This window comes from Heteronotia binoei, chromosome 15 (genome assembly GCF_032191835.1).
Source record: "Heteronotia binoei isolate CCM8104 ecotype False Entrance Well chromosome 15, APGP_CSIRO_Hbin_v1, whole genome shotgun sequence".
Lineage (NCBI taxonomy): Eukaryota > Metazoa > Chordata > Lepidosauria > Squamata > Gekkonidae > Heteronotia > Heteronotia binoei.
Window position 1 is genome coordinate 51,801,553 of NC_083237.1, and position 21,648 is coordinate 51,823,200.

Genomic DNA, 21,648 nt, shown 5'->3' on the forward strand with positions numbered 1-21,648 from the left:
CAGCCCTGCTTAGCTTCTGAGATCTGCCAAAATCAGGCTAGCCTGGGCCATATAAGCAGACCTTGAATTCAGCAGGAGCTCACAGGAGCGCAGCTCTTGAACTTTTCTGAGGGTTCTCTCTCCACTCCCCACCTATCTTGTCCATTGGATAGTAGGTGCAGCTGTATAACAATCCCTGGATTAGGAGAGCGGGCAGCCAGCCACCAGGAGCTTTGCCACACCCTCAGCAGCCCTCATTAATCCCTGGAGAAGCCTACGCCACCCCTTCTTATGTGATTTTGAGCAGTGGGTGGCTTGTGGGCCTTTTGACTGTGGGTGGGGGGGTGGTCAAGGAGAGCCCCAGCTGAGTGATGCCTGCTTGGGCTGGCTGGATCCCTAGCCAGCTCAAGCAGGCCTCACTCGCCTGGGGCTCTCCTTCCTTGTGTCAGGTTGTTTTTGGCTGGTGCGGGGAGGGGGGAGCGGAACATGCTGATGAGTTATGCTAATGAGCTCCACCACCTATTATCTACAAAACGACCCCTGCATATAAGGGTTTGTATAAGCCAGTATGGTGCAGTGGTTAGAGTGCCAGCCTAGGACTTGGGAGATCGGAATTCATTTCCTCTTAGCCATTAAGTTCATTGTGTTTGATTGGCCTAGAGCCGCAATAAACTGACTGACTGACTGACTGAAGTTCATTGTGTGTGGGGTGGAATGGAATCTTAGGCCAGCCAATCACACTTGTCAGTGTTGCCAACCTCACAAAACGGTTGAGAGCAAAATGGAGGAAAGGAGAAGACCACCCCGAGCAAACTAGAAAACATTCAGATCGAGGGGGCTGCAGCCAAGAACGGCAATGCTGTGTGTCATATTTCTTCTCTTCCCGTTAAGGGTGGGGTTATGGAAATGCCAAGATATGAGATCACCACCTAACACATTCCCCTACCTTCCTACAATGTGAAGTAAGATCTCCGAAACAAGCTCTGATGTAATATCGTATCACATTTCGATAGCCACCCATTATTCAGGCAGGAAGGGGGAAAACACCTTATGAGAGTAATGTTTTCCGTTGCAATGTGCTGCTGTTCCATCTAATTGTGAAATTCAAGGCTAATTTGATGCCCAAGAATTGCTCATAGTAAACCTATTCCCAGTTTCATCAGGAAGGCACCTCCAATTTGCTATACTTGCACTGTCCTCTCAGTGAAGACACAGTTATTGCTATTACTCCATGCCTTAGCTCCTGGGTTGGGAAAGGAGGCACTATTTTATGCTTCTCTGCATCAAGTCCAAGGCCTCAGAAAAAGGCAATCTACCCTGTGTTTTCTGTTCCAGGAGACTTAAGGTATGCGTTTTACTCGCAAGCATCACAGCCCATTTCATTTGCACATTCTATGAAAAATACCAACCAACCACCCATGGATCCTCCACATCGCATAGGGGAGGGATGGTAGCTCAGTGGTAGAGCATCTGCTTGGGGAGCAGAAGGTCCCAGGTTCAATCCCCGGCATCTCCAACTAAAAAGGGTCCAGGCAAGTAGGTGTGAAAAACCTCAGCTTGAGACCCTGGAGAGCCGCTGCCAGTCTGAGTAGACAATACTGACTTTGATGGACCGAGGGTCTGGTTCAGTATAGGGCAGCTTCATATGTTCATATATGTTCAAATGAGAACCAGGCGGCAGGAAAGACCCACCCAGCAATAATTCCAGCAGGGAGCCAGAGATAAACAATCAAGGGAATACACAAACACGCACATACTCCCAGATCTTTTTTAAGCTACACAAGTGTCCCCATGTGACCAGACTGAGAAAATGCAGGAGAGCTGGGTGCAGGGAGCTCTATAGGAAGAAGTTGCCCTATAGCTCCTCACGCGAAACTGATTTTGTACAGTTTATATTGCTTTTCCTCTAGCTAAGAGCACCATCAAGCTGGAGCATGACAAAGGGAGGAGCCTTCTCTCTCAGTTTCTCAAGTTTCACCAGGCTCTGGCTTTGCATTTCTAAGCCTGCATTTGAAGTTGCAAGACTTTCTTATAAAATGACACCTGGGACCTCTCTCTCTCAGCCACACCGATGCACACGACAACCAAGTGTCCCCCCGCAAATACTCACTGAAAGTGCAAAAGTGAGAACTTTCTGTATTAACTCCGCCTGAGATATGGCGCCAAGCACTCGCTCTATTCGGTTCTTCTCTTCCTGCATGTCTGCTTGCTTGTGGAGCTGCAGGGAACCAAGCACACACAGTCGGGCAACGTTAAGACCTCTGTTTCCTGCCGCAAGCTTTGGGAGCAGACACCCTCTGCTCTGAGCTACAGCCAAGAGCTAAGCTGAATGAGAAAACTGACATGCGGTACGTTGGGTGAAACCTGCCCAGCCTCTGGGAGTGCAGCCAAGGGGTAATCCGCACAGGAATATTTGCCACTTGGTTTAGTGGGGGTCAAACAGAGGCCGCACTTCCGAGCTAACGGTTCGTTTTTGTTCGGCAAGAATGGAGCCGCTAGGTGGCAGCAGAGCTTCATGTGACAGGTCACCGGGTCCTGCTGCCAGATCACCTGCTGTTGAAGATGTATTTTTTCCCTTGCTTCTTGTGAACTGTATCCAGAATCAGGCCTCTAATATTGCGGGGAATGGGGGTACCATGCTGGTGACATTCGCACACTTCCTCAAGGCATAAAACAGACAGGGCAAAAAAGACAGGGCAAGCCTCTTGAAATGATCAGGGAGAAGGAGAAACAAACTGAGTAGTCTATAATTAGGTGCCCTGCTGGGTCAGAACGATGGTCCATCTAACCAAGGATCCTGTCTCAAGACAACAGCCTACTAGCTGTCCTGAAGTGTCAAACAGGGACGAAAAGCCAAGTCCTTTCCCTAATGTTGCTCCCTAGCATTCCCCCTAGTCAGGGCTTTTTTTTTTTTAGCAGGAACTCCTTTGCATATTAGGCCATGCCTTCCTGATGTAGCCAATCCTCCTGGAGCTTACAGGGCTCTTCTTACAGGGCCTACTGTAAGCTCTTGGAGGACTGGCTACATCAGGAAGGTGTGGCCTAATATGCAAAGGAGTTCCTGCTACAAAAAAGCCCTACCCCTAGTCACAGGGGCTAGTTTTCTCCTTCATGAAAAGCCATCTGGGCTTGTGACCATCACTACATCTACTGGCAGCAAATTCCACAGTTTAGTTATTGAGTGAAGAAACATTTTTGTGTGTGTGTCTTGAATCTGTACCCCAAAGTGTTAGTACTGTGGGGAGGAAGGTCCCCTGTCTATGCTTTCTGCCCCAAGTACAATTCAAAAACCAAACTGCCTTCCTTGCAAATTAATGAGGTAGCAGCCAGTTTGTGGTGCTGGTTAAGTGTGCAGACTCTTATCTGGGAGAACCAGGTTTGATTCCCCCCTTCTCCACTTGCAGCCGCTAGAATGGCGTTGAGTCAGCTGTAGCTTTCACAAGAGTTGTCCTTGAAAGGGCAGCTGCTGTGAGAGCCCTCTCAGCCCCGTCCACCTCACAGGGTGTCTGTTGTGGGGGAAGAAGAAAAAGGAGATTGTAAGCCGCACTGAGACTCTGATTCAGAGAGAAGAGCAGGGTAAAAATCTACAGTCGGCTTCTTCTTGAACTTTTTAACCTTAAAAAAATGAAAATACATGAGGGGGGCACATGAGTGATTTAAAAAGCTGGGTCCTATGGCAAATGTGAATCAGAAAAAGCCCAAATACAAAAAACAGTGTATTTTCAAAAGCACAGTACTTATAGGCACCAGATGTTGTGCCAGCTACTTGCATAGATGAGAATACACTGAAATGGCTCCGTCAATACCTCTAGAGTGCTAAAGTTCAGTTCTCAAGGACAGAGGTTCAATGCAAGTCTGCTTGAGTCACACATCTCCTTGTAATGGAAAGTTTAAATTTAAAGAAAATCAAGACTTTCCACCCCACTAGCTCTTGCACTCTCTCTCAGCACTGTACATAATTGTAAACTTTATTCAAAGAAGGGTTTGAAACAGAAATCTCACCCTTTTTTTCCAAGTACAAATATTAATAACTGATCGCATCTCATCGGAATTACTTTAATGTTACGGAAACCTCAGGCGAAAGTTGAGTATTTTAAAATCCCATTCATTTCAACTGAGGAGGATTGACTCCCCCCCCTCTCCACAAGTCACAGTGACCCCGCAGAGGTTTCAAAGCAAGAGACTTTCAGAGGTGGTCTGCCATTGCCTGCCTCTGCGTAGCATCCCTGGACTTCCTCTGTAGTCTTCGATCCAAGTATTAACCAGGTGCTGAGATCCAGTTAGCCTGGGCCACCCAGGTCAGGGCTAGAGAGGCCTACTGAGTTGAAATTAAGACGAACTGAACAAGCCAGTCTCCCTGTAGCCTGGTCAGCACTGTCCACGTGGGACAGATGACATCATCAGGCCACACGGGCCTGTAAGGGGAAAACAGGGCTACAGGGGAGTAAGCGCTTGGCATGTAAGGCACCGGTGGCAATGCAGCTGAATCTGCCAGGAATGGGGCCACAGCTGAGGGCGGACGGGCCAGGCGACGAGGCTGAGGATTTACGCCGCAACAAGCAACAAAGTGGGACGGACGTTCGAGTGTGAGAGGGCACTGCCGCTGGGGTTCTGGACAGCTTGACAACTGAAGAAGAACAGAATTGAAACATCATGAATTATCTAGAAGGGGTGTCTGTATGAAGGCTGTAAGGATTTCCTGATCCCTCCTTTGGACAAGATTTTTGCACATGAACTGACTGTGTTATGGACCTTAATTTTTTGGAGAGTTGCAAGAGAAAAAGGTTGATCCTGTGATTATATACACTGGCTTGTGATAGAATGTTATGTTGAAATTGAATGCATTAACTTTATAAAGATATTTAAAAATTGTTTCTTAGTGGTTTTTCTATATCAGAGGGTTCTGGACAGGCAACCAGCCAAGAGGCAGACAAAATGACTGGTGAGCGAGAGAACACGTCAGCGTACAATCAGAACCCCACACGGTCTCACATCCAAAGGTCAGCCGATCCTTGTAAAAACTCTCACGGACTAGTCGATGGGACTTTGCAAGACTCATGTTGGGCACTTAAGGGAAGAAACCACACTTTGCAGCATATCTGAGACTCCGTATGGTCCCTGATAGGGCCAAACATCCACAGCCACCTTGTTCATTAGCACATCACCCTTGTTTATGCAGAGTACTTCCTCTCGGAAGTATTTTACATGCACAGAAATACAAACAGCACACTCACCTTTAGCATAGTGTCTAAGGTTGTACTGTCACCGTGCTTCAAAACAGTTACATATACCTGGAAATGAAATGGTACTTATTTTAAAAATAAAGAATGTTTTCCTAAGACCTTGTTTTCCAACAATACGTGAACAAATGTTTGGTCTAAACAAGGCCCGTGGATTTCAGTTCCCAAAACTTCACCGTGGAACTGCCCCATGTTGTTTCAATCTTGGCCAAAGGAACAACAAAAACTTTGGGAAACATGTAAATTTGTTTCAGCCTTTAGTGTATTTTTACTACTTGTGTCTGGCAAAGAGAGCTTTATCTCTTGACAGCTTATACTCTGGAACTCCTGTTGATCTCTAAGGTGCCACCGGACTTGAATCTAATAATTTTACTGCAGACTAACACGTGTACCCTCTGAAATGTATTTCTGCTGGTACATTTAAAAGTTTGAAACAGTGCAAAATTCACTCTTCACTGGGCTGGAAAATGGAAGAAAACTGCTCAGGAAAGCTGCTCAAAACCAGCATCAAGACTGTGTGAGCAGGCGGGTTACATCAAGCTATATAAAATAAAGGCTACTGTTTATACATTTGATGTAGATTAAATCAGGCCCCATCGCTGAATACTTCCTGCATCTGAAGAAGTAAGCTCTCACATGTAAAGTTATGGGAAAATGTTTTGTTAGCATTTAAGGAGCCACCTGACCCCTGTGTAATCAGGCTACCATACAGGTGGCTTTTTTTTTTTTGGGGGGGGGGGGGGAGGCAACTGAAGTATTTCAAGAACAGATTCTCAAAGCAACTTACAGGACTCCTCAGATCAGCAGAGAGGATGTGCTTCCCTTCCACGTGGTCTTTAAACCGGCGCCGAGCTTCTTCCAGTGTCGCCTTATGGCCGGCTTTTCCTAGCTTCCCCAAAACTAAACCTCTCAGAAGCGCATCCAGGTGGCCTGATAAGAAGACAGGAATGGAAGCCATTTTAAAACAGGATTAATAGAACTCTGGAACTTTTCAAGTGGTGACATGGGCAGAATTCTAGCCCTAAAAAAAGGGCCCACAGAGGTTATATATCTAACCCCGCCCCTCTTTGTAAATATCCATCTTTTAGGTTCAAAATGAGGAATGCAAAAATAATCTGAGCCCTGAAACACTGTGGTTCAAAATGTTAGCAGAGGGCTCTGCACAGAGCTGAAAACAGTATCCTAGCCTTCTGAGATAAACACCAAGCTGGTATGTACCATCGGCACTGATGCGAGAGACTGCCAACCAGTGGCAGGACTGGCATACAGAATATCTCAAGAAGAAGAAGATATTGGATTTATATCCCGCCCTCCACTCCGAAGAGTCTCAGAGCGGCTCACAATCTCCTTTACCTTCCTCCCCCACAACAGACACCCTGTGAGGTAGATGAAGATATTGGATTTATATCCCGCCCTCCACTCCAAAGAGTCTCAGAGCGGCTCACAATCTCCTTTCCCTTCCTCCCCCACAACAGACACCCTGTGAGGTGGGTGGGGCTGGAGAGGGCTCTCACAGCAGCTGCCCTTTCAAGGACAACCTCTGCCAGGGCTATGGCTGACCCAAGGCCACTCCAGCAGGTGCAAGTGGAGGAGTGGGGAATCAAACCCGGTTCTCCCAGATAAGAGTCTGCACACTTAACCACTACACCAAACTGGCTCTCTCAAGTTTCTTGGCACTTCCACTAGAAGGATCTCAGGCACTAGGAAATATTTCTGTCTCGAACCTGACAAAGTTGCTGCATTCAGAGGGGGACCGAACCGTTCTGGAGGGGACTAAGCAGTTTCATCTGAACATACAACTAGAACCCTTTCCGGCCTTGTATGCCGTTCTTATCGCCGTTGTAAAAGCAAGGACGTCAAAGTTATGTGAGATGAATGAGTGGCGAGAATAGTTCCAAAGCTGTCTTCAAGGGCTGCTGGCAACAGACCCCATGTCAAGCCCCAAATCTAACACCATCCTTTACACTGTATTTCTCAACTAGCCCTAGGTAGTTTTTCATAATGTGCTCAGTACACTGGTTCTTCATCTTTAATCTATTACTGCCCACCGAGTACACAAGCTGTGGCTCTTCCGGAACTCAGAAACTGCCATATAATGGATCAAATCATTGGTCCATCAAGGGTCAGTATTGTCTACTCTGACCAGCAATAGTGCTCCCGAATCTCAAGCAGAGGTCTTTCACTTGTTGTGCAAGTCTGACATTTAACTGGAGATGCCAGCAACTGAACCGAGGACCTTCTGCGTGCCAAGCAGATGCTCTACCACTGAGCCATGGCACCAGTTTGGTGTAGTGGTTAAGTGTGCGGACTCTTATCTGGGAGAACCGGGTTTGATTCCCCACTCCTCCACTTGCACCTGCTAGCATGGCCTTGGGTCAGCCATAGCCCTGGCAGAGGTTGTCCTTGAAAGGGCAGCTGCTGTGAGAGCCCTCTCCAGCCCCACCCATCTCACAGGGTGACTGTTGTGGGGGAGGAAGGTAAAGGAGATTGTGAGCCACTCTGAGACTCTTCGGAGTGGAGGGCGGGATATAAATCCAATATCTTCTTCTTCTTCCCTGGTTCAAGGCAGGTGATGCCATTGCAGTGCGTTCTCCCAGCCACTGCTAGAATCTCATTTTCTCACTTGCCTGGTCAGGTAGGGGTTGCAGACAGCAGCAACACCGGGCATCTTCTTTTCACTTGTGTGCTTCTGCCCTGGCCTGCATATTCTGTCCACCCACCGCTGAGAAGTTACAGGGCGCCACAGCACCCATAAAGCAAAGGCTGCAGGGAAGGACAGCAGCTAATGAAGCTCGCCCTAGAAGACTAGGTGAGCCAAAGGATAGAGGGTGGCTGAGTGATCAACAGTGGCAGAAACACAGGGAGGCAGCTGCCCCACAGATATGGGGGTTGGGGGACTGTTGGGGAATTTTCTTTTTATATCATCCATAAACCATACTCTTACTATTCTATATAAGCCTTGGAAATTTCCCACCAGCTTGCTGCCTGAATCAGAGAGCTAAAAGGCTCCTCTGGGCAGGTTAGCCAAAGAACAAGCTTAGTTAAAGATCTTTTACAAAAGTTGACAATGTTTAGAGATTTCTAACAAAGATGGAGACTATAGAATCATAGCTGCTATGCTTAAGCACATTTAGAAATCTTGCAGGTATAAAATAGTATGAGATCAGCTATCTAAAGAAACAGAGTTTGTAAGCCTAATTACTAAAACTGGAAATTATTTTAACTATGTAAGAATGTATAAGGACTCTAACTATAAGAGTATAATGTGTGAGTTTGCTATTTAACTGTTTTACTTTTTATATATAGTCCTAGTGCGGTGTCTTGAGAGAACACTGGAGAAAAATAAAGCTTATCTGTTGTTTATGAGAAAGTCTCTGTGTCCCTTGCACCAGATCTTGTGGGAAGCAGGATGGTTTGGGGGAGTATGGTAAGAGTATGGTTTATGAATTATATAAGAAGAAAATTCCCCAACAGGGACATGGGAGTATGCCTCTACAGAGGCAAATAGGGAAATCAAGTAAACTTTCCAAACCAGTCTCACTTCTGGAACCAGCCCTGATCGAGATGCTTCTTTGCTAACGGGCCATTCATCTACATAAGCCTCTCAGGCATCTGAATGCTGTGGTCTGGTACCTTGCCCCCCCAACATCCAAGACTAGCTGCACTGTGCTTGCAAAAACACACACACTCCCCAAGTCCTTCAAGGATCAAAAGCTCAAGAGAAAAACCTTCCTACCCTCGCCAGGCTTGGGGTCCCAGCCCAGCTTCTCTCCTATGGGCGAAAAGATATCGCGGACAAATGCCTGGATCTCCTCATAGAAGTCTGTGTGGGACAAGAGAGTCGAGAGAACCCCCAGGTTACAGCTCAGGTCGCTCCACACGGTATAGTTGGGCTCATTCACAAATGCTTCCATGACTTTTAGAACCTCTACAGTGCTAATAATTCCAGCTCGGGCCTGAGAGAGGAAAAGACACAAGTTACGCTCAGCTCCAGAACAACAATAATAACAGCTCTTTGGGTTTCGTGGGGGAGGAGGAAAGCTGGGTGCTGCTGATGGCAACGTTTGGACTAGGGGAGGAAGGAGAGAGAAGACAACCGACATGGTTCACTTAAGACTAGACCTGGGATAGTGGAACTGCTGTGCGGCCAATCTGAAAAGCCCAAGTGTTAGTTTTAACTTTCAAAGCCTTGCGCAGCCTGGGACCAGCATACCTGCGGGACTGTCTCGTCCCGTACATGCCCCGGAGGTCGCTTCATTCGGCCTCCCAGGATCTTCTGACAGTCCACAGCCCAAGAGATGCCCGTTTTGCCTCTATCAGGACCTTTTTGGTCCTGGCCCTGACCTGGTGGAATCAGCTCCCTATGGAGATCCGGGCCCTACCTGGATTGTTAGCCTTTCATAGGGCCTGTAAAACGGAGCTGTTCCGCCAGGTTTTTGGATGAGACAGCAGGCATCTATCTATTAGATCAGTTGGCCTCCCCTACCGTACTACTGTACGGCTGTAGTACTCTTCTGTGCTATTCTGTAGTACCATTCTGCTATACCCTTCTGTTATGTCATCTTGCTGGACTATCCTGTTGTACTTTACTAAGTGTTGTAACTGGTTTTTATCATGATTGTAATTTTATTGTGATTTTATTACTATTTATGTTGTACTCTGCTCTGAGCCCCCAAATGGGGGAATGGGGGGGGGGATATAAATAAATTAATTTTAAAAAGTGTGTGTCAGACTTCGCTTGTCCTTTTCCTTTTGCTGTGAGAACAGCCATCTCAGGAAAACGTCAGCTCCTGCTGACTAATCTGCAGTCTGGCAGGGCGCCATACAGAACATTGGCTGGATCAAGTCAACTCCCTATGGTTTATGAAGTTATGAATAGCACAGAGGCAGAAATTTATTACAGAGCTTAAGACGACCCAATCAAATAGATTGGCCACTGGTTCTGCGCAGACTAGGGAAAAGGACACAGCGTGCAAATGACATATGGAGTTTACCAACACACAAAAGGAGGCTCTGGCTGCAAGCTTACAGGGCAGAAAAGCAAATAGATCAGAATAATTCATTTAGGATGCATCAGCAGCTATTGGCAACAACCGCCTCCTTGTTTGGAGGCCGTTACCCTCTGAGTGCCAGCTGCTGCGAGACAAACAGAAGAAGGCTTCAAGAATGCTCTGCTTGTGCACTTCCCAGAAACCTCTGACTGGCCACTGTGGCTGGAAGGGAGGCTGTTGGGCCTGTGGTCTTACCCCCTTCTTGCGCAGTGGATGTTCTGCTGAAAATCGCAGCTAAGAACATTCTGACCCTTTGTCTGTAAGCTAGGTTATCTAACTCTGGCCCTAGTTTTGCCTTTCCCATTTCCTATCTTTGGTGAATGTCAGCATAAGCAAGAACTTGAGTAGAGGATGTGTGCAGCTTAACTTCCCCCCAGAGCACATGGTGCCAGCAACCTGGTGTCCTCAGCCCACAGTACAGTTCTTATAACCACGGCTTTTTTGGTAGAAAACGCCCAGCAGGAGTTCATAAGAACATAAGAGAAGCCATGTTGGATCAGGCCAATGGCCCATCCAGTCCAACACTCTGTATCATACAGTGGCCAAAAGTTTTTATATATATAACTCATTTGCTTATTCGGCCACACCCCTGACACCAAGCCAGTCGGAACTGCATTCCTGTGTGCTTGTGCTCAAAAAAAGCCCTGCTTATAATTCTGAAGTCCTCTGGGAGGATACCATGAAGCCCAGAGGCCTAGCTGATGAAATGAACATACACTTCAGAACACAGTGCAGAACACTCTTGGCACACAAAGGGGCTCCCTCAACATAGGAAGACTGAAAACTAAGGAGGTTAAAGGTGTAAAGGCAGGGTCGCCACTTAATTTTTTTTTGAGCTGTTATTGGTTCATTGGTTCAATTTACAGCATCCAGCTACAGTCCCTAGTCTGGTGATTCCAACATTTACTTTGTGCAGAATGATAGTAGGAGTTAGTGCTGATAAACCACAAAGCATCTTGAACTTCAAGGGACTTCTCTCAACTCACTTTTCAGCAACTGCTACCATCGCGTTTCGACATTCTAGCGAAAACTCGGCCACTGGACACTCAACTCTATTTATTTTGTGAAGAGCTTCCTCTGCCGCAAAGTCAGTTTCAACCTTCTTCTGGTCAAGCAGGTGCTCTGGCAATTTCATGTCAATTGTTAACAACTGTGAACCAGATGAGTGCTTTTGTAGCTTTTCTGATTAGGTACACTGAGTCGTTAGCTTCTTGATTAGCTCATGAAGCTTGTCATACAAAAAAGGTATCAGTTGTACATTGCCAATCCCCAGCTGGGGGCAGGGGATCGCCTGGTTTGGAGGCCCTCCCCCTGCTTCAGGGTTATCAGAAAGTGTGTGTGGGGGGGGAGAGGAAATGTCTGCTGGGAACTCCATTATTCTCTATGGAGACTGCTTCCCATGGAGTATAATGGAAAATCAATCTGTGGATTTCTGTTGCTCTAAGAGGGGTTTGTTTTCTGAGGTAGAGGCCCCAAATTTTTAGCACAGCATCTGGCCCCTCCAGGTTTCAAAAAGATTGGGGCAGAGGGGTCCAATTCTGTGAGCCCCAAAAGAAGGTGCCCCTATCCTCCGTTATTTCCAAACGGAAGGAAGGCATTTAAAAGGCATGCAGTCCCTTTAAATGTGATGGACAGAACTCCCTTCGAAGTTCAATCATGCTTGTCACGCCCTTGCTTCTGGCTCCACCACCAACGTCCCCAGATATTTCTTGAGTTGGACCTGGCAACCATACATTTTATACTGCATGCGTGGATGTTGCCTTGCGGATTTTACGCAACTTGCACATCCACTGTTCAGGAGCTTTGCTTATTCCACACCCATGCCATTGTCAAAAACAGCAACAGGCCTATCAAGACACATAACATTCGCCAGCCACCTAGTGGAGCAAAACCTCTGTAGAAACTGTGTGCTTCCTGTTATAGCGGTATGCAACGCCTGCTTAGCTTTGTGTTTGTCTCCAGCATCTTATAACAACCGTGGAATGAACCCATGATGCACAGTTTGACATCCAGCCACTGCATATTTTTTTAAAAAATTGGGCTCTTAAAAGCCCCCTTCAAAATATAGTTCCCAATGCAGTCACTGGACTGTCTGGCAACCAGGATCTTTCTTGGGTTGGAGCATTCTGGGTTCCAGAATGGGTAATTAGCAGATCAGAAGCAAGGAAGGAGGTGGAGCTTAAATGCCCACAGGTCATTTCTCCAATCTAGCAGAAGCAGACAAACCCATCTGCAAGCTTTATGTCTAGGAGGTGTCAGGGGAGGGGTGCGAGCTTGTTCTCTGTATTTTTCAGCAGGAGCACCCAAACTCCATTTGCAAACTTTACTTTGCATAGCACGCTGCGGAAAGTGCTCTATGTAAAATCCAACACCAGCAATATTCATTTGCAAGCTTTTCAGTGGCAAAAGCTCCATCTCCTGTCTATCATTCCCTTCACAACCCCAACACATGGAGCTGTGTGATATCTGGCCATTTTGTGCGGATAGCTAGGAAACTGCAAGTTAACACACGCCTAACACTTAACTTTAAATCTTGTATGTTTAACCTCATGTGGATGCTGACATATCTGACAAGGGGAGCTCAGACTCTTGAAAGCTAATACCCTTCAAAACCTTGGTCTCTAAGGTGCTACTGGACCCAAATCTAGCTTGCAGTACTTGCAGAAACGTTCTATTCCAGTGGGTAATTTCTAGGTTATATGCAATTGTGTACTACCTTCTGCTGCAGAAAATGGGTGCTCATAATAAGTCCCAGATTTAGTCAGGATGACTAAGAGTGCCACTCTAAATCTATTCCTTTGGGTCCCAAACTGCCTCCTATAGTCCTATTTGCCTGTTTTATCAATGCCATTATAAAAACACAGATTGTACCAATGGATTTGTGCCAACTGCTAAAAGTACAGACTTAGACCACTAATATTTCACTGCAAAGTCTGAAGTCTGGTTTACACAGATGTAGAACACTTCCATCAGCTTAAGGCTTAAGAACCCTTGTGGCCTGCAAGAAATATGCTTGGATACAGTGCTCAATGAATGGAAATGATTACTTTCTTGACCATCATAGAAAACTTGCTTGATGCTTTTCTTCTGCTGACTGTTTTTGTCATCTTTATATAAAACGGAGGTCTAATTTTTGTTTCATGAAAGAAGGGCTGCAATTTCCTTTGATCAGAAGTAGAGAATAAAGGGCCCCTATGCTAAACAATATATTATAAAGTGTCTAAAATTAATGTTTTTAAAACCAACATTTAAAAATAGTTATAACGTCTGATTTCTAAGCCAAACTCAAATTTATTGCTGAGCAGTATTGTGGCATGACTGGACTTTACATTTGGCTGATGCACAGTTTGTTGACCTGTCAAATATTCCCATCTTTGAATCAAATGAATGATTCTAATTTGTTTGAATACAAAAAAAAGTTGCATGAAGAAATCATTTCCTCCATAAAACAACGGCAAGTTCTTACAAGTTAATTGGTAAGAACACTGGGCAGGAGGGAATCCAGCATTGGCCCAGAATCCAGGCTCTCTAGAACCTCTGCCTTTCTTTGTCTGGAGGCTCTAGAGCCTTTAAAACTGCAAGTGCACACTTGAAAATCCATGCGCAGCACCCGATCAGTTTGCTGAAGCCAGGAGAGGAGACAAGGCTTCCAAAGGTCACACGGCAGCACCACAGTGCACTGCATGCTCACCCCTCCTCATCACAAGGAGGTAAATGGCACCCTCCTCTTTTTCTTCCATCTTTCTCGCTTTGGCCTCCTCCTTGCCCTGCTCACGAGATGGTGATGTGGTACAGAGTGGGAACCATACTAAATTACAATGCTCAAGGCTTTATTTGTAGAAAAAAGCCCAGCAGGAACTCATCTGCATATCAGGCCACACAATCCTGATGTCACCATTGTTTCATACAGGGCTCTTAGTAAAGAAAGCCCAGCAGGAACTCATTTGCATATTAGGCCACACCCCCTGTCACCAAGCCAGCTGGAACTGCGTTCCTGTGCATTCCCTGCTCAAAAGAAAGCCCTGCCAATGCTATCTTGAGACTAATAATATAGGGAAACTGTTTTTATTGGTTTTAATAATGTTATGTTGATGTTTTTAGCTCTTGTTATATATCGCCAAGAGCCCTGTGCACTCAGGGATTGGGCGATTCATATTTAAAATATAAATAAAATAAAAAGGAACAGGCAAAAAAAAGTCTCATGGGCCTTGCATGGTTCCTACAGCAGCTTTTTGCATCCCTGCTATAGTTCATTCCTGTTTTAGAGTCTTGATAAGTGTAGAATATGGACACGTTTTCAGCATGAAGCTCAGAGAAGCCTTGAGCTATTGATTCAAAAGCAGAAATTTCTCCTTCTGGAGGAAAAACAGTCCTCCCAGGCTGGGAGGTTGAAGCCAGGAAGGCTGGGCTTCTTCACGCTAAAGGGAGGGATTACACACCTCTTATTAACGAGATGTAGTTCATTAACTATAAAGACATTGAAAATAGTGGCTAGGTTCTTGGGGGGGGGCTTATTTCTACAGCTATGGGAACAACCCACTGTAAAGCTGCTAACACCGCCACCACCAGATTATGAAAAGTTAAGGCAAATGACTACTTACCAAAGAAAAGAGATCATTCTGCAGTCCCAGCCTGTCCACAGGTGGTAAGGAGAGGTCGCGGATGGCTGGGAGCAGACTCTCCAGCATCTCCAAGCTGTACTGAGTACGGTAAAACCCTACAGTGCCCAGGTTTAGCTGGAAAGATAAGCGGGAAGGGGAACAACAGGGCAATACACAATCCAGTTAGTGGTGCACAGAACAAGTGAACATAAGAACATAAGAGAAGCCATGTTGGATCAGGCCAATGGCCCATCCAGTCCAACACTCTGCGTCACACAGTGGCCAAAATATGTGTGTGTTTATATATATACACACACACACATATATATATATACACACACACACTGTGGCTAATAGCCACTGATGGACCTCTGCTCCATATTTTTATCCAATTCCCTCTTAAAGCTGGCTATGGACAAGCTTTAGAAATAAAATCATGGTCTTCGGGTCACCCTTGTTCCCTACTATCTTTCAGACAAACATTCAGCTAGGAAGAAGAATGTCAAAACTCCACCAGTAACATTTTGCACTGCAAAACAATGGAAAATAACCACCAATTCAGGGGAAAGTTCAACAGAAGAGGGTGTGGGAGGAGGAGGAGGAGGAGAATTCAAGGACAGAGGAAAGGTTGTGTGTGACAGGCCTTCTTTTAATCTACTGAGGGGACCTACACAACTGCCTACACAGTTTTGGGGGAAACGACCCTTGGCACTTACCGTGAGGGGTCCTTCTCCTAAGAGGACAGGAGGACATCTTGGGTGTTTCCCACCGTCCAATCAGGGAGGCAGGAATCTTAAAAAACTTCCCCTTCCTGTGGATGTGGGAACCACCCTCCTTCCAGTTCGGGTGACTCCGAGAAGCAGTAAAGAACTCTTGCAACCATCGCTGCTATGAAAAAAGGTGAGCTAACTAGTGGTCGGTACAAAAACTTGGCATGAGCCTCCCAAACCGACTGAAATAAACTCGTATAGAAACTGAGAAAAAACATGTAAACTACAGGTAGCCTGTGTTAAAGAGTAATCAACAGCTGTAGGTGAGACTACAGGAGAAGAAGTTAGATCCAGATACATAGATGCTGCCCAGGGTAGGACGATAGAAGAAGGGGAGGGCAAGATGTCCTCCTGTCCTCTTAGGAGAAGGACCCCTCACGGTAAGTGCCAAGGGTCGTTCTCCCTAAGAGGCGGAGGACATCTTGGGTGCTCCCATAGCAGTATGTCATACAGGGTGGGATCGTCCTACTCAGGCAGCACGTGTTGCAGGATTCGTCTGCCAAAGTTGCGTCCGCCGACGCATATGCGTTCAACTTATAGTGTCGGATGAAAGTGGAGATAGATGCCCACGTAGCTGCCATGCACACCTCCTCTATGGAGGCATTCCTGTTGAAGGCAGCATTGGTGGCCGCACTCCTGGTTGAGTGTGCAGTGATCCCTGGTGGTACTTGAATGTTTAACGCTTTATACGCCTCCGATATACACTGCTTGATGGCGTAGCTAATTGCTGATTTGGACATCTTCTGTCCCAGTCTAGGAGACGCTATATTAATGAACATGAAGTCTAATTTTCGGATAGATTCAGTTTTGTAAGATAGACCTTAATTGCTCTTCGCACGTCTAAGGTATGCCATGTGCGCTCCTTGGGATGCTTGGGATCCGGACAGAAGGATGGTAAGTTGATCTCTTGACTCTGATGGAATCTAGAAGAGACCTTCGGTTGGAAGGTAGGGTCCGGATAGAGGACCACCTTGTCCTTGTGGAACACACACACAGTTCCCTCTTAACCGATAAGGCCCCGATCTCTGAAACTCTTCTGGCCGATGTTATTGCCACCAGAAAGATGGTCTTCATACGCATGAACTTTAGGAATACAGAACTTAAGGGCTCGAAAGGAGGACCTGTTAGGGCCGAGAGTACCAGGTTCAATCTCCAGGTAGGAAACCGATGTACTTGTGGTGGAGAACTCATGGAGGCTCCTCTAAGGAAGCGTCGAATATGGGGGTGAGATAAGAGGTCCACGCCGTCCACCTGCTGGAGAACTGGGGATAAGGCTGCCACCTGACGTTTGAGGGTAGCTGGCTTCAATCCAGAATGGAGACCGTCCTGAAGGAACTGTAGGATCTTAGGGACAGAAGGATGCAACGGGTCCACGGCTTTTCTCCGACACCATCTGTGGAAGGCTTTCCAGGACATGTCGTAGATCCGCGTTGTGGAGCTTTTTCTGGATGCTAGGATGGTGATCGTCACGTCACTTGCATAACCAAGATCTAGGAGAGAGCGCCGTTCAACCTCCAAGTGGTCAACCTCAGCCAGTCTGTATGAGGATGCCACACCGGGCCCTGTAACAGCATGTCTGGACAGATTGGTAAGTGAAGCGGCTCCGCTACTGACATCTGTTGGATTGATGAGAACCAGTGACGTCGCGGCCACCAGGAAGCAACCAGAATGACATCGGCCCTTAGCAGCCTGATCCTTCTGAGCAACCTCGGAATGATCGGGATTGGGGGAAGGGCGTATAGAAGGCCTTGCGGCCAGGGAGAAGTTAATGCGTCCGTGGCCTCCGCTTGGTAGTGGTAGTACCTCGTGTAGAATCGAGGAAGCTGGTGGTTCTGAGAAGACGCAAAGAGGTCCAACACCGGCGGGCCGAAGCGTTAAGAAAAGCTTCTTGTTGGGAGACCACTCTCCCGATTGAATGCTCTCCCGGCTGAGCCAGTCCGCCTTGATATTGCAAGTCCCCTTGATATGCTCCGCCCTTATGGACTTTAGATGTCTCTCCGCCCATTCGAACAGTTTCACGGCCTCCTTGCGAAGGGAAGTCGACCTGGACCCCCCTTGATTGTTTAAATAGGCCTTGGCCGCGATATTGTCCGTTCGCACGGAGTTCCAGAAGGTTGATGGGAAGACTCGCCTTCTCGGGTGTCCACTGGCCCTGGGTAGGTATCTCGTTGAGGGTCGCCCCCCAACCTGAAAGTCTGGCGTCCGAAAGGAGCTGTATTTCCTTCTCTACGAGGAACGTTCTCCCCTGACGCAGGTTGTGGTCCTTCGTCCACCACAGGAGACTCTCCTTGACCTTCTTGGGAACAGACAACGACATAGGGCGCTTCTCCATGATCTGGATCTGATAAGGGCGCAAAAACATCTGAAGTTGTCTGGTGTGAAAAGCGACCCCATTGAAGCGCCTCCAGATTTGAGACTAGAAGACCCATAAGTCGTGCCAGGGTCTGGAGAGATGACAATGGTTCCCGCACTAACTGGAGCACCAATGCCTTGGTCCTCAGTATCTTGTCTTCTGGGAGGAAAACAGAATTCATCCTTGTGTCGATGACCATACCCAGATGTTGTAGCCTCTGGGACGGTTGTAAATGACTCTTGGGAATGTTGATTATGAACCCGTGTTGTTGAAGACAGGATATGGTGTGTATAACGTCCTGCTCCGCACTCTCCCTCGACAAGGATCTTATCAGCAGGTCGTCGAGGAAGGGGTGCACATGTATCCCTCTCTGTCTGAGGATTGCAAACAGGTTCACCAACACCTTGGTGAACACCCGTGGTGCCGTCGCCAGGCCGAAGGGTAAGGCTCTGAATTGGTAGTGAGTCCCATTTACGCAAAAAACGAAGAAACTTGCGATGTGCTGGGAGGATTGGAATGTGCAGATATGCCTCTGTTAGGCCCAGAGAAGACATGTAGTCCTGATGGTGCAGGGACTCCGTTATAGATTTGATGGACTCCATCCTGAAGTGACGGAGGTTGATATGTCTGTTTAAAAAATTTCAGGTCTAGAATCGCTCTCCAGCCCCCGTTTTTCTTGGGCACCGTGAAGAAGATGGAATAGACGCCTTGACCTCTCTGCAATGGAGGAACAGGTTCTATCGTTGCAATTCGCAGCAAATGTTGAATTGCTTTGAGGGTGATGCTTTTTTGTTCTGGGTTTGAGCGAAGAGGAGACACCAAGTAACGAACAGGAGGTGCCCTTTTGAATTCTATGGGGTAACCCCATGAAACAATTTCCAACGTCCAAGCATCGACCCTCGAGGCCGCCCACGCCTGCTGGAAGTGTAGTAGACGGCCCCCCACTGGAATAGAATTCCAGTCATGCTTTGTTGGGCTTGGGGCCCTTCTCAAATTTATTGGACCTATCGGGCTGACTCCTCTGGAATCGTGAATTGGAGAAGCCCTTTTGGAAACTCTGTTTGGACTGTCCCCAGGCTGTTCTTCTGAAGTCCTGTTTTGGTTTGGAGAAGCTGGAGGAGGCACGAAAGGAACCAGACCCGAAGCTTCTCTTATCGGAGCGGCGCAGATACTTGGGCATGGCCTTTTTCTTATCCCGTGTTTCCACCAGGATCTTATCCAGGGTGTCTCCAAATAGCTTTTCTCCCTGGAATGGGTATGCTGACACGATGGACTTTGAGTGCACGTCTGCCGGCCAAGCCCAGAGCCATAACCCCCGCCTTGCTACAGTGCTTGATGCCATTGCTCTAGCGGAGAAAGTGAGGGCATCCAATGAGGCATCCGCTGAAAAATTCGGAGGCCCTAAGGAGTCTGCTGGTACCTTCCAGGACCCGTTTATCCACGTCCGGCAGTAGCTGAGTAAGCCGTCTTATCCAGACGATCGCTGCTCTGGAAACTATAGAGGTGGCCGCGGCTGCCTTGATGGCCAGAGCCGTAGCTTCGTGGCTCCTCTTCAAGGCCAAGTCTATCTTTTTGTCCCAGTTGTCTCGCACCGAGCCATGGCCATCCTCAGCTAACAGACTGTAAGGCTGTTAGGCTAACAGACTGTAAGGCTGCGATTGGTGCATCCACCAATGGTACTTGCAGCATATCGTTAGCAAAGGCAGGTAAATCATAGAGCTTCTTGATAGAATTGGGTACCTGTCTGTTGGTACTAGGTTTGGCCCACTCAGATTTCAACTGACGCTCCAAGAACTCAGGGAAGGGAAAAACCTTTCCAGAGGATCTGAATCTGGGGAAAAACTCCGTATTTCCCTTGGGTTTGTTTCTGGGGTTGGCTAGTGGGTGGGGAGACTCCTGCTCCTCGGGTGATGCTTGTAAGTCTAGAGCAGACAGCACCTTGGCTAAAAGAGGTTGGAACTCTTCTGCCTTGAAAAAAACCGTGATGAGGGTTCCGGAACTGCAAGGTCCTCTATCTCCTCATCAGATAAGAATTCGCCCTCCTCCCGATCTCCCCCATAGGAATCATGAGAGTGGGTCTCAGAAATGGATCTTTCGCTCTCCATCTGGTCACAGAGCAGAGGTTTCTTTGAAGCCCTATGGTGGCTGGAGCTACCTCTGGACCTCTTTGGAGAAGGTGATCTGGAGGGGGAAACTGGACCTGGGGGACCTGGGTCTCCTATGGCCAGATGCCCTGACTGCTGCCCCCACCGTCTGCTTTATTGATTCAAGAGACTCAGTAAAAAAGGAGGGCCCCATAAAGGGTACGTTACCCAAGCCCGACTGGGGCTGGCAGGTCTGCGTGGCTTCCAGCGCAGGTTGGATCACATCTGCAACTGAGTCTCCCGCCAGGAGGTTGGCATCGGGACGTTCCTGCGTCTGGAAGCTGCATGGCTGAGGTCTGTCCCCGTTTCGCGCCTTTTTGCGCTCCCCAAGATGGCCGCTGCCAGTGGGGAAGAGCCCTGACGAGGAAGCCTCCTCCGTGGCTGGGGAAGACCAGCGCCGCCTGCGTTCGCCTTTGGGTTTTCTCGCCCCTACAGGGCACGTTGCCGGTAGCCGAGGCAAGCTTAGAAGACATGCCGGCTCCGGAGGCGGGCCTCTCGGTTCCGCGCCAGGCGTCAGGAACCAGGTCGTCGTCCATGAACGCGTCTCTTGACCGACGCGTCATTTCCCTCTCCTCTGCAGCTTGAATGCTGTGCGCTCGGCCGCGGCTTGAGTTTAAACGGCCGCTCCGCTTCTGAAGCGCTGAAGAAAGTGGGGGGGGGAAAGGAGGCAGAGAAGCTGAGAGGGACTGAAGGACGGATTGAGAAGGCAGAAAAAGATCTGAGGTAGAATATCAGGAGATGAACAACAAGGTAGGAACTGAGGGGAAAGAAAAAGTATCTTTTTTTTTTTTTAAAGAGATAGGCAAGTAATGAGAAAGGGTAGGAACCTAGCCTAAACGCTGCTACTCCCTGTCGAGGCAGGAAATAAACTGGAAGGAGGGTGGTTCCCACATCCACAGGAAGGGGAAGTTTTTTAAGATTCCTGCCTCCCTGATTGGACGGTGGGAAACACCCAAGATGTCCTCCGCCTCTTAGGGAGAACAAGTTTGTTTTAAACTATAAACCTTCCCTTGCATTACCAGGCATTCTTAAGGCAGCAAGTATGTAAGAACAAGTTTGCCGCTGTGAGGTAAGTGTTGTGGTAATGGAGATCACTGAGGCAGGATTTTTATATCAATGAAGAAAATTTACTCATTTACGGATTAGTTTCAAGGACAGATCAGCAACACAGTTCAGCAAGAAGACGAAGGAGAAACCTAGCTGAGGTGCATCAGTTTAAAATAGTTATGGCTTCAGATTGTAGTCTGGATTTTCTTTAATACTTTCAGGCATAAACAGGCTTTTACTGAGTAGCCACTAGACTGAATCCTTTCATGCCCACAGGAGTCCACCCACACCAGCCTGCCCTTTCCCAAGAGTCAGACTAAAGAGTTCAAGGTCTGCTCATTACAAGAGACAGGCCTAGCAGTCAGTAAATTGGAACCCTTCTCAGTTTGGAACTCCAGTTTCCCCCCTGATTTTTCTCACCAGGACTATCTCTCAATTCTAGCTTTACATTGACCTTTAATAT

The 21,648-nt window shown here is 47.5% G+C and overlaps 1 protein-coding gene across 1 annotated transcript in view; it reads right to left on the bottom strand.

The window, feature by feature from the left end:
* Nucleotides 1–21,648, bottom strand: part of NPEPPS (aminopeptidase puromycin sensitive) — a 125,780-nt gene that overhangs the window by 7,087 nt on the left and 97,045 nt on the right. Inside the window, exons 16-20 of the mRNA XM_060256178.1 lie at nt 14,872–15,006; nt 8,956–9,175; nt 6,007–6,149; nt 5,214–5,270; nt 2,090–2,197 (exon numbers count right to left, since the gene is read on the bottom strand). Coding sequence (XP_060112161.1) covers nt 2,090–2,197; nt 5,214–5,270; nt 6,007–6,149; nt 8,956–9,175; nt 14,872–15,006 — 663 coding nt within the window. The remainder of the gene's footprint in view (nt 1–2,089; nt 2,198–5,213; nt 5,271–6,006; nt 6,150–8,955; nt 9,176–14,871; nt 15,007–21,648) is intronic.